Source organism: Polypterus senegalus, chromosome 2, assembly GCF_016835505.1.
Source record: "Polypterus senegalus isolate Bchr_013 chromosome 2, ASM1683550v1, whole genome shotgun sequence".
NCBI lineage: Eukaryota > Metazoa > Chordata > Cladistia > Polypteriformes > Polypteridae > Polypterus > Polypterus senegalus.
The window spans coordinates 283,903,012-283,917,911 of record NC_053155.1 but is presented as its reverse complement, the minus strand read 5'-3'; the positions used below and the strand labels follow the sequence as shown (position 1 = coordinate 283,917,911).

Genomic DNA, 14,900 nt, shown 5'->3' with positions numbered 1-14,900 from the left:
ACCCAAAATGGGCAAATAAATCACACAAAAATCTAAAAAAAAAAATACACACCGGACCATAATCCAAACTAAGTACAATAAAAACAGGCAATATGTATAACATTCCTAAATACACTTTATCCAATTTAGAACCAAAGGGGGATATAAGCTATCTGGGCAGCATCAGGTACAAAACAAGAACCAATGTCAGACAGAGTACAAATCCACTACAGACTCCATACTCAAGCACTTGTGCACTGAACCCAGGCACTTCTAAGATGTCAAAATTGATAACTCCAGGCAGAACTTTTGACAATTTGAGAAAACAATGGAATATGCACAGAACCACACATGGTCACAATGGGTGAAGTCACAAACTCCACACAGACACTAATCATGCAAGAGATCTGAAACACATGACACTGCATCTGTAAGCTAGAAGCTCTAACCACTGCACCATAGTGCAATAATCACCTACCTTTCCGGCCAATTGTAAAATTTTCAACAATACATTCTCCATTTTCATTGGTCATCCTCGCAAGTTCATCCATAGAGGGTATGGTGTAGTAACCAACTCTGTTCAGAACAATCCCTAAAGTGAACATAAGAAAATAAATACATAAAATGAATGTCACTAGATAGGTAGTAATCCTGCCAATTATAATAATGCAGACGAATTCAAAAGGTTTACATTTTAGATTGGCTGGACGCCACACAAAATACTGTATATTTTTAGAACTTAAAATTTCCATACGAAGGCTCACTTTCCTCATCTTAAAATATCTTTAGTTTTTTTGTATCCTTCTTAAGAAAAGTGAATTTTAGTTTCTTCAAGCAGAAATAGCTAATGGTAATACTGTCAACACACACATAAGGATCAGAAGCAAATGCCACTGGAGTTCTTAAATATCTGCATGATTTTCCAGTTATAAATTGTCCAATGACTTTTTATAAATTACAGAAAATAATGCTGCTGCTCTGTAGCAATACATCTCAAATTCAGTCTTGGGACGCACTATTGTTACATTTTATTTGGATCCAATAATTCTTCCATTAACTGTTTTTAAGCAAACTTAATTTCTGAATTGACACTCTCCAGGGAAATAACAAAATCGACTAAATTCAGGTGTATTCTGAGAACAAGTTACCCAATATGAAAGTTGCAAGCATTTAACTTAATCTGAGAGTCAGTTATGTTTTTTTTTTTGTTTTTTTTTACATGAGACATTAAGTATTAGCAATAATAGAATGCAATTACATGTGTTAGAGACAGGTAAAATTCCATTACAACGAATAACTTTATAATGACATTTTCATTACAACTAAGTATTTTTATGGTCTCGACAGTTTCCCCATATGACACGAGTCTATAGAAATCCTGTTACTATGAAATATATTTCAGCAGATACTTTCATTACAACGAAGTGCCCAAAAGACCTTGAAATGCCTGAATGAATCATCCACAGAGCAGTTAGTTCTGTGGTCGCCACTCAGTTCTGCACAACGATCCCAAAACACAAACACTGTAAATTTTTTCTCTTTGAACTTTCCTTGAACTGTTTTTTTTTTGCTCTTTGTTTTCTGTGGTTTTCAGTGATACGTTTTGCTTATTGCTCGTCAACATCTGAAAAACATCCACTGGAATTTAACTCAATGTCACCCCCCTATATAAAAAGGCAGACACGAAAAAACGTTAACAGTTCATATTTTTGGGAGAAATGTATTCTTGCAGCTCTCGATTGCGGCAAAAAGAAAAAGAAACACATTGCCAGTGAATTCGGAATTTTGCCATTGACACTGTCAACATTGTCAACTTTCTTGAAACACCGAGCAAAAAAAAGAAAAATCTTGGGTTGCAAATGTATGCAAACTGCTGCATTTCAAGACACCAAACAAGAAGTTTTTATGTGGTTCAGTGATGCTCGTTTAAAAATCTCAAATTTTCTTGAATGAGTGTCGCATTAATAGGAATGATTTTTGAACTCTCTTGGGACCTCCCCCAACTAGACAACACGCTGAGGAGCATTCCAAAGTGTGATCACCGCATCTGTGGAAGACGGTTTATCCATTGCCTGGGCAAAAAGCAGGCTCACAGCTTTGTAAGCAAACAGAAAAGGGTTCACCGACAAAAGCACGATAAGACACATGCGCCCAGACAAAACCGTGACGGACAAATGAGCACCGACAAACCCGCTAACTGGTTTTCGACAAATGTGCGCCGACAAAATCGGCACGAGAAAATCGCGAGAGAGGCCAAAAGAGTGGGACGCGTACGTGCGCATTATGTACACATTATGTGCTAGGTTATAACTGCTGATGGCATGCCGCGAACAAATTAACTCAGTCGAGGGTTGGCATAACGCGTCGTATACAAAGCGGAATTACCAGCAGTCAGGCAGCCAGCAAGTCCAAATACGCTCAACTATCAAGACGTCTTGCTGCAATTCTTCCTACATTTGCAGGGCGTGATCTTAAGGACTACCTGCGTGCCGTGCTGATGGCATGCCGCATCTCATAATATTGACTTCTAAAATAAACATTATATATGCTTTAAACTAGTAATTCATATTTAATGAAACTTTTGCGATTTTGTCGGCAGGATTTTGACGCTGCGTTTTAATCGCGCTATTTTGTCAGCGCTCATGTCGATCTCACAAATGTCGGGTCACAACAGAAAAGATCTCGAGGGGTGATGCAAGGAACATTGTAAATACTATTACCTATACTTAACCACTAACCTAGCCACATCCCTGCCTGACTGCAGTGTCTGTGTATAGGAGAGTGGCAGATCCTGCTACAATAAATAACCACGCTGTTCCTGCTTCAAGCTGAATAAAGCTGGTTTTGCTAAAGTACCGAGACTCCGCTTCATGTTTTGGGGTGCAAGACAGGGACTTGGAGCGACACCAATCTATTAGGATTTGCTTCTGTGGTGTTTCACTGAAGTGCTGCGAGCCTGCTGTTGCCCTGGCAATGGACAAACAATCTTCCACAGATGTGGCAATTATACTTCGGCATGTCAGGAGAAGGAGGAGGAAGACGACGACGAAGAAGGACTCGGCTTCCGATTGAGAACTGTGCTGCCCACAACATGCTTCCACATTCAGATAATGTTCGTGTTGAAGTCCTCCCACACAATTGCATGGCAGTGCTTCAGCCATAAGATTGGGGCATCATTTGCACCTTAAAAAGTATATTATCGCAAGGAAATGCTGAGAAAAATTCTCGTCAGCATAACTTGTAGACAGAAGGAGAATAAAATTAACACGGAAGAAGCTATTGAAATGATTGCAAACGCCTGGACGCAAGTTAAAGAAAGTACTATAGTGACAATACAGAATCTCATTACTACAAAATTTTCATTACAGCAAAATACTTTAGGTCCCTGGCAGTTCCTTGTAACAGAGTTTTACCTGTGTGTACTATTTAACAGCACTTTACGAAAGCTATTAATCCCCCACAAGCCTATTTTTGCACAGTTTTTAACTCCATTGTAAACAGCAGACTGCAAATCAAGTCATGTGAAAATTGATTAATTGATGTGCATTAGTGGTGGAGGGTCTGTGACGAACGGTTATGTTTAAGAAAACTGAACATTTTTGAAAATCTGACCAATAGAGTAGAATTCAATAATCAGAAATTGAAAAAATATTAAAATAATTATTTGCATTTATATAGCGCTTTTCTCACTATACAAAGTGCTCAGCAATTGCAGGTTAAGGGCCTTGCTCAAAGGTCAAACAGAGCAGAGTTCCTTTTGGCATTTGCTGGCATTTCAATATTAACTTATGAAAGGAGAAAAGGAAATCAAATAAGTTCACCATCTAGCTATTAGTTAAAACACAGTAACTCGTTAAAATTCTATAAATAACTAAAAACTAGGAGAGGAACCAATCTATTGTACAGCAGGAAGAAGATAATCAAAGGCTTGCTGCAATTGTTCATTTATATCTGGGACTGAAAGATCAGGGGCTGAGCACCACTTTAGCCTCCCACCTCCCAACACCACTATCCATTTTTAAACCCGTCTTATGTTTATATCAGTTAGAGCAACTGCACCTTTCCTGTGTAATTAAATTAGTTCTAACACTAATTTAGCTGCAGGTTGATCAGTCCTTTACAATAATATCTGTAACTAATACTGTTCAATCAATTTGGTCTTATACAGGTGCATCTCCAATTAGAATATCATTGAAAAGTTAATTTCAGTAATTCAATTCAAAAAGTGAAACTCATATTATATAGATTCATTACACACAGAGTGATATATTTCAAGCATTTATTTCTTTTCATTTTGCGGATTATGGTCTACAGTTAATGCAAACTTAATTTCAGTATCTCAGAAAATTAGATTACGCAAGACCAACAAAAAAATGATTTTTAATACAGTTGGCCTACTGAAAAAGTACGTCCATGTATGCACTCAATACTTGGTCAGGGCTCCTTTTGCATGAATTACTGCATCAATGCGGCATGGCATGGAGGCGATCAGCCTGTGTCACTGCTGAGGTGTTATGGAAGCCCAGGATGCTTTGATAGCGGCCTTAAGCTCGCTTGCATTGTTCTGGGTGTGGCATCTCTCATCTTCCTCTTGACAGTTTAGGTCAGGTGAGTTTACTGGCCAATCAAGCATAGTGATACCATGATCATTAAACCAGGTATTGGTACTCTTAGCAGTGTGGGCAGGTGCCAGGTCCTGCTGGAAAATGAAATCAGCATTTTTATAAAGGTTGTCAGCAGAGTGAAGCATAAAGTTTTCTAAAAATCCCTGGTAGACTGCTGTGCGGTCTTTGGACTTGATAAAACACAGTGGACCAACACCAGCTGATGACGACATGTCCGATTTACTTTCAGATGAAAGTTAATTTTACATTTCACTTGGAAATCAAGGTCCCACATTCTGGAGGAAGAGTGAAGAGGCACAGAATCGAAGTTGCCCGAGGTCCAGTGTGAAGTTTCTATAGTCAGTGATGATTTGGGGAGCCATGTCATCCGCTAAATCCAGGGTTATCTTACAAATATGAAGTTGGTGAATCAGATGTATCGTGTAAAAATGTTAATGTGTGCCATTTCAGGACAGGTGCATTCACATTACAGTTAGATACAGGTCACTTGTACTTAAGAATGTGAAGTTAGGTAAATCTGATCCAAATAAAAATTGGAATTGAACAATGAGGCTTGCAATGTTAAAGTAGCCAGATGTTGGCTTTCATAATAGGTGCTTCAAATGTGCCTAAAAATTGGTATGCTAAACTTTTTTTGGGCACGTAGCAAGCCTCCTCCTTGAACCGTCACCTTATCGTGGTGGAGGGGTTTGCGTGTCCCAATGATCCTAGGAGCTATGTTGTCCGGGGCTTTATGCCCCTTGTAGGGCCACCCAAGGCAAACTGGTCCTGGGTGAGGGATGAGACAAAGAGCGGTTCAATAAACCTCCAATGAAAATAAAACTGGACGACGCTTTCCCTTGCCCGGACGCGGGTCACCGGGGCCCCCCTCTGGAGCCAGGCCTGGAGGTGGGGCTCGATGGCGCGCCTGGTGGCCGGGCCTGCACCCATGGGGCTCGGCTGGGCACAGCCCGAAGAGGTAACGTGGGTCCTCCTCCCCATGGGCTCACCACCTATGGGAGGGGCCAAGGAGGTTGGGTGCAATGTGAGTTGGGTGGTGGCGGCGGGACCTTGGCGGTCTGATCCTCGGCTACAGAAACTGGCTCTTGGGACGTGGAATGTCACTCTCTGAAGGGAAGGAGCCTGAGCTAGTGCGCAGGTCGAGAGGTTCCGCTAGATATAGTCGGACTCACTCGACGCACAGCTTGGACTCTGGAACCAATCTCCTTGAGAGGGGCTGGACTCTCTACCACTCTGGAGTTGCCCCCGGTGTGAGGCGCCGAGCAGGTGTGGGCATACTTATTGCCCCCACTGGAGCCTGTGCATTGGGGTTTACCCCGTTGGACGAGAGGGTGGCCTCCCTCCGCCTTCGGGTGGGGGGAAGGGTCCTGACTGTTGTTTGTGCGTATGCCAACAGCAGTTTGGAGTATCCACCCTTTTGGAGTCTCTGAGGGGTTGCTAGAGGGCATACCTTCTGGGATTCCCTCGCTTTGCTGGGAGACTTCAATGCTCACGGGCAATGACAGTGAGACCTGGAAGGGCGTGATTGGGAGGAATGGCCCCGATCTGAACCCGAGCGTGTTTTGTTATTGGACTCGGATTGTCCATAACGAACACCATGTTCAAGCATAAGGGTGTTCATATGTGCACTTGGCACCAGGACACCCTAGGCCTCAGGTCGATGATCGACTTTGTGGTCGTGCCGGACTTGCGCCATATGTCTTGGACACTCGGGTGAAGAGAGGGGCGGAGCTGTCAACTGATCACCACCTGGTGGTGAGTTGGCTTCGATGGTGGGGAAGATGCCGGTCAGACCTGGTAGGCCCAAACGTGTTGTGAGGGTCTGCTGGGAACGGCTGGCAGAGTCCCCTGTCAGAAGTAGCTTCAACTCCCACCTCCGCAGAACTTCAACCACGCCCCGAGGGAGGTGGGGGACATTGAGTCCGAATGGGCCATGTTCCGTGCCTCTATTGTTGAGGCGGCTGACCGGAGCTGTGGCCGCAAGGTGGTCGGTGCCTGTCGTGGCGGCAATCCCCAACCCGCTGGTGGACACCGCGTGAGGGATGCCGTCAAGCTGAAGAAGGAGTCCTATAGGACTTTTTGTCCTGTGGGTCTCTGGAGGCAGCTGATAGGTACCGCAGGCCAAGCGGAACGCTGCTTCGTTGTTGCTGAGGCAAAACTCGGGCATGGGAGGAGTTTGGAGAGGCCATGGAGAACGACTTTCGGACGGCTTCGAGGAGATTCTGGTCCACCGTCCGGCGCCTCAGGAGGGGGAAGCAGTGCAGTGTCAACACCGTATATAGTGGGGATGGTGCGCTGCTGACCTCACTGACGCTGTGGGTCGGTGGGAGGAGTACTTCAAGACCTCCTCAATCCCACTAACATGCCTTCCATGAGGAAGCAGAGCCTGGGGACTCTGAGGTGGGCTCTCCCATCTCTGGGACTGAAGTCACCGAGGTGGTCAAAAACTCCTTGGTGGCAGGGCCCCGGGTGGATGAGATACCGAGTTCCTTAAGGCTCTGGATGTTGTAGGACTGTCTTGGTTGACACGTCTCTGCAACATCGCATGGACATCGGGGACAGTGCCTCTGGATTGGCAGACCGGGGTGGTGTTCCAACTATAGAGGGATCACACTCCTCAGCCTCCCTGGAAAAGTCTATTCGGGGGTTCTGGAGAGGAGGGTCCGTCGGATAGTCGAACCTCGGATTCAGGAGGAACAGTGTGGTTTTCGCCCTGGTCGCTGAACAGTGGACCAGCTCTTCACCCTTAGCAGAGTCTGGAGGGTGCATGGGAGTTTGCCCGACCGGTCTACATGTGTTTTGTGGACTTGGAAAAGGCATTCGACCGTGTCCCTCGGGAATCCTGTGGGGGTGCTCGGGAGTATGGGGTACCGGACCCCTGATAAGAGCTGTTCGGTCTCTGTACAACCGTGTCAGAGCTTGGTCCGCATTGCCGCAGTAAGTCGAGCCCGCTTCCAGTGAGAGTTGGACTCCGCCAGGGCTGCCCTTTGTCACCGATTCTGTTCATAACTTTTATGGACAGAATTTCTAGGCGCAGCCAGGGTGTTGAAGGGGTCCGGTTTGGTGGACTCAGGATTGGGTCACTGGCTTTTGCAGATGATGTTGTCCTGTTTGCTTCATCAGGCCGTGATCTTCAGCTCTCTCTGGATCGGTTCGCAGCTGAGTGTGAAGCGGCTGGGATGAGAATCAGCACCTCCAAATCCGAGAGCATGGTCCTCAGCCGGAAAAGGGTGGAGTGCCCTCTCAGGGTTGGGGGAGAGATCCTGCCCCAAGTGGAGGAGTTCAAGTATCTCGGGGTCTTGTTCACGAGTGAGGGAAGAATGGAGCGTGAGATCGACAGGCGGATCGGTGCGGGGTCCGCAGTGATGCGGCTCTGCATCGGTCTGTCGTGGTGAAAAGGAGCTGAGCCGTAAGGCAAAGCTCTCAATTTACCAGTCGATCTACCTTCCTACCCTCACCTATGGTCATGAGCTATGGGTAGTGACCGAAAGAACGAGATCGCGAATACAAGCGGCTGAAATGAGTTTCCTCCGCAGGGTGTCTGGGCTTTCCCTTAAAGATAGGGTGAGAAGCTCAGTCATCCGGGAGGGGCTCAGAGTAGAGCCGCTGCTCCTCCGCATCGAGAGGAGTCAGATGAGGTGGCTCGGGCATCTGATCAGGATGCCTCCTGGACGGGAGGAGGCCCTGGGGAAGACCCAGGGCACGCTGGAGGGACTGTGTCTCCCGGCTGGCCTGGGAACGCCTTGGGATTCTCCCGGAAGAGCTGGAAGAAGTGGCCGGGGAGAGGGAAGTCTGGGCCTCTCTGCTTAAGCTGCTGCCCCCGCGACCCGACCTCGGATAAGCAGAAGAGAATGGATGGACGTAGCAAGCATTTATGTATTTTACATGGGAATAAACAAGTGTTCTAAAAATCTATTTTTTTATTTTTTTTTTTTAAATTTAGATGAACTTTCTGCTTCTCCACATGTTTTTATCATTTAAACCCTATTCCAGTTAAAAACCATGTCTAATCTACTCCACATTAAATTTTCTTTAAGATACAAAAATAAAGCCGATAGATGAAAATGTGACTTAAAAGGAATATGACAAAATTAAGCATCTGAAGCTATGGCAAAAACACCAGTATATAAAATCTCAAATTTATACATTTATATCTGACATTACTGTGCTTTTTTTGAATTTGGAAGGGTAACAAAATCTCATTGTTTAAATTCGTTAAAATGAGCCAGCTAGCTAAAGGCCCCAATATTCTATTAATATTAGAGATACACCATTAAAGTTGTTAGATTCTTGTTTGTTTTGTGATTGCACTAATTTAAACAAAGGATTTATCTAAATTATGTGATGGGTACCTTGATGCAGAAAAAATTAATTCAGGCTAATCCTACAATACTGTATATCTGGCTTTTTACAATACAGATTAAGTGAAGAATATGCATGAAGGAACACTGAGGTGGGAAAACAGACAATCTAATATTTATGTTTTGTTCACAATAAACTGAATACCACAACACAAACTACACTGAGAGGTAGTCTTCCACCATATGAAATTTGCCTCTCTATGGTACATAACACTGCAATTTATTAAATAAAATGAAATAATGCCTCATGTGTGAGAGCTACAATAAACTCCCACCTGGTACACAACTCTAGACATGTATGCAAATATCCCAAAATTGTTCAGGTTTGCAGGCACAATTTTTGCTAATTATACAGTAGGCAAAGATTGCTTACATTTTAACCTCCATATCTATATGTCAAACCTCTATAAATAAAATCATTCTCATGTCCAGTTTTCCTTTTATTAGAGGATTCAATAAATTACTCCCATAAATAAAACATATGGACACACACAACTAAGTCTACATAAATAAAATTACATGCAAGTATTTCTGGCACTGAACAGCTTGATCAGTTTGAAAGATAAAAATTCTATATATTTACCAGCTGGATGTGGAGGTCGATTACAATCAAACTCCTCTTCTCGTTCCTCCTGCAAAGAGTCATCTCCTAAAGATGCATCTTCACTGCTTACTTCTAATCCATTACGAACAATATTGCGTACGCCAAGTTCATTTATTGTATCTTGCAGTGAAAAAGACTGACTTCCAAGTGGAGTATGGGGAATAGGCTTTGCAATAGGATTTGTATAAAATTTGCCAACTCCAGAATCCTCATCATCTCTCTCAATCTCCTGTGTCCCAGACTCTTCCTCAATAGTTCTGTTAATAAGGTTGAGAAAGTGCAAAGAAATACTTAATTTGAACATTTTTTAATAGAACAGGACCAGATTAAAAATAGTCAAAAATAGGCAATACTCATAAAAATTACAAATAAAAAATTGTTGCTTTCCAACCCAAGTGCTGTAAATCTAGAGATATTTGAATAAAATTACCGCCCAGTAACACTTACTCCCATAGCAATGAAGTGCTTGGAGATGCTGGAACACATTACCAACATAATCCCCGACAGCTTGGACCCCCTCCAGTTTGCCTACCATTGCAACAGGTCCACTGAGGATGCCATTTCCATGGCACTTCACACTTCTCTATGTCACATAGAAAACAAGAACCGTTATGCCAGCTTGCTGTTTGTGGACTACAAACCTGCATTTAACATTATCATTCCATCCCAACGCTAATCTCCAGGATCTGGAGCTTGGCTCTTCACTGTACAACTGGGTCCTGGACTTCCTCACTGGCAGATCTCAACATGTGCATATTGGTGGAAAAACCTCATCCACCTTCATTAACACTGGCAACCTGCAGAATAGTGTGTAGAGTCCCCGGCTTTACTCTCTCTTCACCTATGACTGCGTGGCTAAGTACAGCTCTAATACCATCCTCAAGTTTGCTGAAAACACCACTGTAAATCAGTCCAATCAGCAAGGACAACAAGACAGCCTACAAAGAGCAGAACAGACTCCTGGCAGAATGGTGCGTTAGGAAAACTAAGGTGCCGACTGTGGATTTCCGCGAGCAGATGAGGGAGCATTGTCCCATTCACATTGGAGCGGAGCACGTTAACAGCTTCAGGTTCCTTGGGGTGACCCTCACCAATTACCATCAAAATGGTCAAGTTGCACTGCAGCAGTAGTTGAGACATTAGGCATTCTTAACTCACAAACCTATGCAGACTGCACAGGTGTGCCGTGGAATCCATCCTCACAGGATGCATTACATCCTGGTACAGCAGCTGCTCAGTTCTAGATTGCAGAGCTCTGAAGTGCGTGGTGAAAACAACACAGCAAATCACAGGCACTCGGCTCCTGGTGATTCACAACATCCACAACACACAATGTCTCAGGAACGTAAACAGTTCCAGGCGGGACTCCAACCATCCTGCTCTGCTACTTTTCACCCTCTTACCATCTTGGAAGCGTATAAAGTCCATTTGAACACACACATGCAGATTCACAAACCATTTTTAACAAACTGCAATTAGATTCATGAATAATCAGTAATCTGGTCACCTCCACTGCTACTACTACTGCTAGACCTTGCACATACATTTTCTTCCACTCTTGGCATTTATTCTATATTTAGTCTCTAGTGTCTGTGGAGACACATGCAAGTAAACATTTCATTGCACATGGTACATGACAAAGAACTGAACTGAAAAAATATATTGTCACAAAATAAGCCATGTGATGATATTTTAATGCTGGGTGGTCCAGATCCAATTGTGCAGATCCAGATCATCTGGATTACTTTGATTTATGCGGGGACGATTCCAGTTCGGCTCAAAGACGATTCTCATTGTTGTCAGTTCACACACTTCTCGATGGTCCGGGATTTTTTGGGTGATTTTTTAATGCAATAAACTTAATAAGTTATAGTGTAATGACAATTGCATAATTAGATCTGGACTACCCTATATAAGCCATTTTAAGTGTCTCACTCAACCATCCTTTTCCTTTATAGGCCAATTAAAAAGGGCAGAATTTAAGAAAGATAACACTTTCATTGATGCAAAATATTTGCAATTTGGTTACATAATCTGTTTATAAAATAGATTATGACCTAGAATAGGATTACAAATATGAGAACATGTTAGAGGAAATTTTTTTTAACTTTTGCAGTAAAGTCATTATAGAGTTTAAACAGCTTATGTCTCAGTAATTAAAACTCAAAAGGAGTTAATGTTTGGGTTAAGTTAAGTTAATGTCTGGGGAAAGTTCAACTGTTTTGCTAAGTCAAGAAACAAAAATGACTCTGACAAGAAGTTTGTTAAATAACATTGAACTTTGGAGTAAATAATCTTTGTTGTGAATTTGGTAAATACCAATATTCAATGAGAGAGAAATACTACATTCTACTAAATTCTAAAGAAAAAAAAATACATTATTACTTTTAAAAACATACAAACACAAAACTATACAAAATAATTTGCATATATTACCTGTCCCCATTTTCAGGGTACTCTGACGGAGAAGCGAGATCATCATTCTCCCGGTTCATTTGAGAAAAAAGGCTGCTACGATTCAGGTTCTTAAGTACCAATCTCTTGATACTCTTTCTGTTAAAAGGGTCAGGAGGCACAAAAACAACAGTTAAGTAGTTCATGTTTCATAGTGTGATAAGAAATATGTCATTTGCAGTTCTCATTATAGAGCTTGACATTGTTCTATGTAACAGCAGAATAAAGCCAAAAAGTTGCAGAGTTTGACTTAATGCTAAAACAATGATTTTTCAGACAGTGCAGTACATCTTTTAAAAATTACATTAGACAAGATAGTTTATCTTTGGACACTCGTGCAACATTCCTGCCAGTTCAATTTTTGATTTTTCAAGGGTATTTGTAATTATGTTGATTTCTAGATCTATACACCCAAAAAGCAATGGCATAAAAAGCAACCCAAGTTTCACAATTCTGGGAGTAATTTATGTATTACATATATATATATATAAAAAAAAAAAAAAAAAAAAAAAAACACCAGATAAGCTTCCAGCCTGCCTGTGATTAAAAAAAAATAAAATTCTTTTAACAAATACTGTCAAATAGCAAATTGCACTAGGAATGCCACAAAAACCCGATACGCTTGTGCCAAGCGGATAGCAAAGTTCAGAAAAATTTAAAAAATGCTTAGAGGTGTTGATGCTACAAGCACTGTATCAACATATCTCAAAAAGAAAAACAGGTAATTTTTAGTCAGGGGAGACAAAACTATAGCTAGATGAATCAATTTTTAATAGTTTCCTACACAGTCCTAATAGAGGAATGGAGGCTTGACATTAATTTTCTGAATGCACTGTACACCCCTACAGATTTCTGTTTAAGCAATCCATATTCTAACCAGTTTAAACAATTTAGGGATGTAGGCGAAACATTAAAGTATTCACAGTTATTTGTATAGGACCCGGCACACTGACAGTACTAACAGATGTCCCTCTATTATAAAACAAAATCCTGGAAAGGAAAAGCAGGGCGACAAGACGGGACATTTAAAAGACCTGCAAGACAAAAAAGACTGGCCACTGAGCGTTTCGCAGGGACCATAAACATGAGACTTAGTGCCAAGAGATTGTCCCAGGAACGTCTCGCAGGGATGTGGAACATGGAGGTTCTTGCAAGGCACACCCTTATCATCAAATAAGAGCACGGCCAGCCAGCAAAACACTCAGTCATGTAAAGGCACGTAGCACACACAGATCCTGTGCTCTCAGCAAAGAAGAAATAGGAGCGCAGAGGAAAGAGACCCAAAAGCATTGGGAGAGAAAAAAGGCAGATAACAGATAATGAAAGCTGTGGAATTCGAAAGGCTCAAGCAAACGATGGCACAACACACATGCAGAGAAAGGTACAGAATATGAAAGCAGTAAAATTCAAAAGTATTGTATCGTCCCAGCCAAGTTGAAGCCTTTTACGTTTTAAGTGACTCGTTAGGTCCGACTGAGGGAGGGTGGAGTACAGCACGGAAGACTGATATCGGGGTACTGATTGATGCGGTAATGGGGAGGCGAGACCCATGGGAGGAGGGGTTGGAGAGGGTGCTATAAAGTTGTTTGGGGTTACGAAGTCAGAGATTGTTCAAGTAGAACTTTTGTGACACTTTATTACGTCAGTTGCTACCGTTTTTAAAAAAAAGATAGTAAAGATCACATTAACACAAACAAAAGGTAATTAATCATCAGAACCAGGTGTAATTGAAAAAAATAGCAGGACAAATCAAGGTCAGAAATAAAAGGGAAAGAGTGGAAAAAAAAGTCTTTTCATCTTCGCATCATTCAATGCACAAAATGTGGATTTACACAATAATGGACAATATATGCTATGAGAATCTGTGGTCCCGCACCAGTTAAAGCAATGATTCCAAAGAGGAAAAAAAAAAAAAGCTTTTAAAATTGTATATCCGATTAACCAAACATAGGGGTTGGTGAGCAAAGCAAGCAGGAGGCGGAGCCCCCAAGTAGCAAGTAAAAATCAAGGCGCAATTCATACAAAGTGGCTATTTGGCTTTTCTACACTGGTGATGAAATTACTACTATATTTCCTAATACCAAAATAAATTTGCTTAGTGCCTTCTGGTTTAAGGGACTATGATTACACCAGTCAGCTGGACGAGTAAAAAAAAAACAGCATACTTCATTGTCAAATATGAATATGCACTACAGTTGTCCCATTCCTTTGGATTTTGAAGACAATCTAATGTTCATAAGCACAATTCCCAACATGAGACAAATATAGTGAAAGCAAATGTGTTGCATATTTGAAAGGTAACATCGGCAAATGCAATGCAGTCTACCAGATACAGCATTAGAATTTTAACTGGACATGTAGTGTATTAGTACAATGGTTAAGCAATAACAAAGTCTTATCATTCATACATGATACTTTGAAAGCAGCACAACAAAAGGGTGTTATACAGGAACTCAAACAACAAATGAATGTAAAACTAGTAAGTTTGATTGCATATAGGAAATTAATGTGTGGAGAAATGTTATAATAAAAAAATCAAAGCACTAGGAGTCTGTGACATTTGAAAATGTAATCAATTTGAGCCATCCATGTATTACTCTGTAGTTCATTTTCTTTAACCAGCTAATGACACAAATTAAATCATACAATAGAAAATACTGCAAACCAAACACAGGGATTCTCTATCAAGAAAGATTTCAAAAGCACTTTGTTTACTAACAGCTTAATGTGATTCTTTAAATTAAAATATCCTGTAATTCCCTCATTCAACAGTACATATACTATATAATAAATGTTTGAATTTATTAGTATTAATTTTAAGTTATATTTTTCAGTTCAGGGAAAAAAAAATTAACCATGTGCACATCCCAAATAATT

The 14,900-nt window shown here is 41.7% G+C and overlaps 1 protein-coding gene across 4 annotated transcripts in view; it reads right to left on the bottom strand.

Annotated features, from left to right (window-relative positions):
- The window catches only part of nup98 (nucleoporin 98 and 96 precursor), a 126,799-nt gene that overhangs the window by 57,275 nt on the left and 54,624 nt on the right, over window positions 1-14,900 (bottom strand). For all 4 annotated transcript variants that reach the window (XM_039745711.1, XM_039745713.1, XM_039745710.1 and 1 more), the window contains exons 15-17: window positions 12,006-12,122; window positions 9,549-9,826; window positions 458-571 (exon numbers count right to left, since the gene is read on the bottom strand). In XM_039745711.1, coding sequence (XP_039601645.1) covers window positions 458-571; window positions 9,549-9,826; window positions 12,006-12,122 — 509 coding nt within the window. The remainder of the gene's footprint in view (window positions 1-457; window positions 572-9,548; window positions 9,827-12,005; window positions 12,123-14,900) is intronic.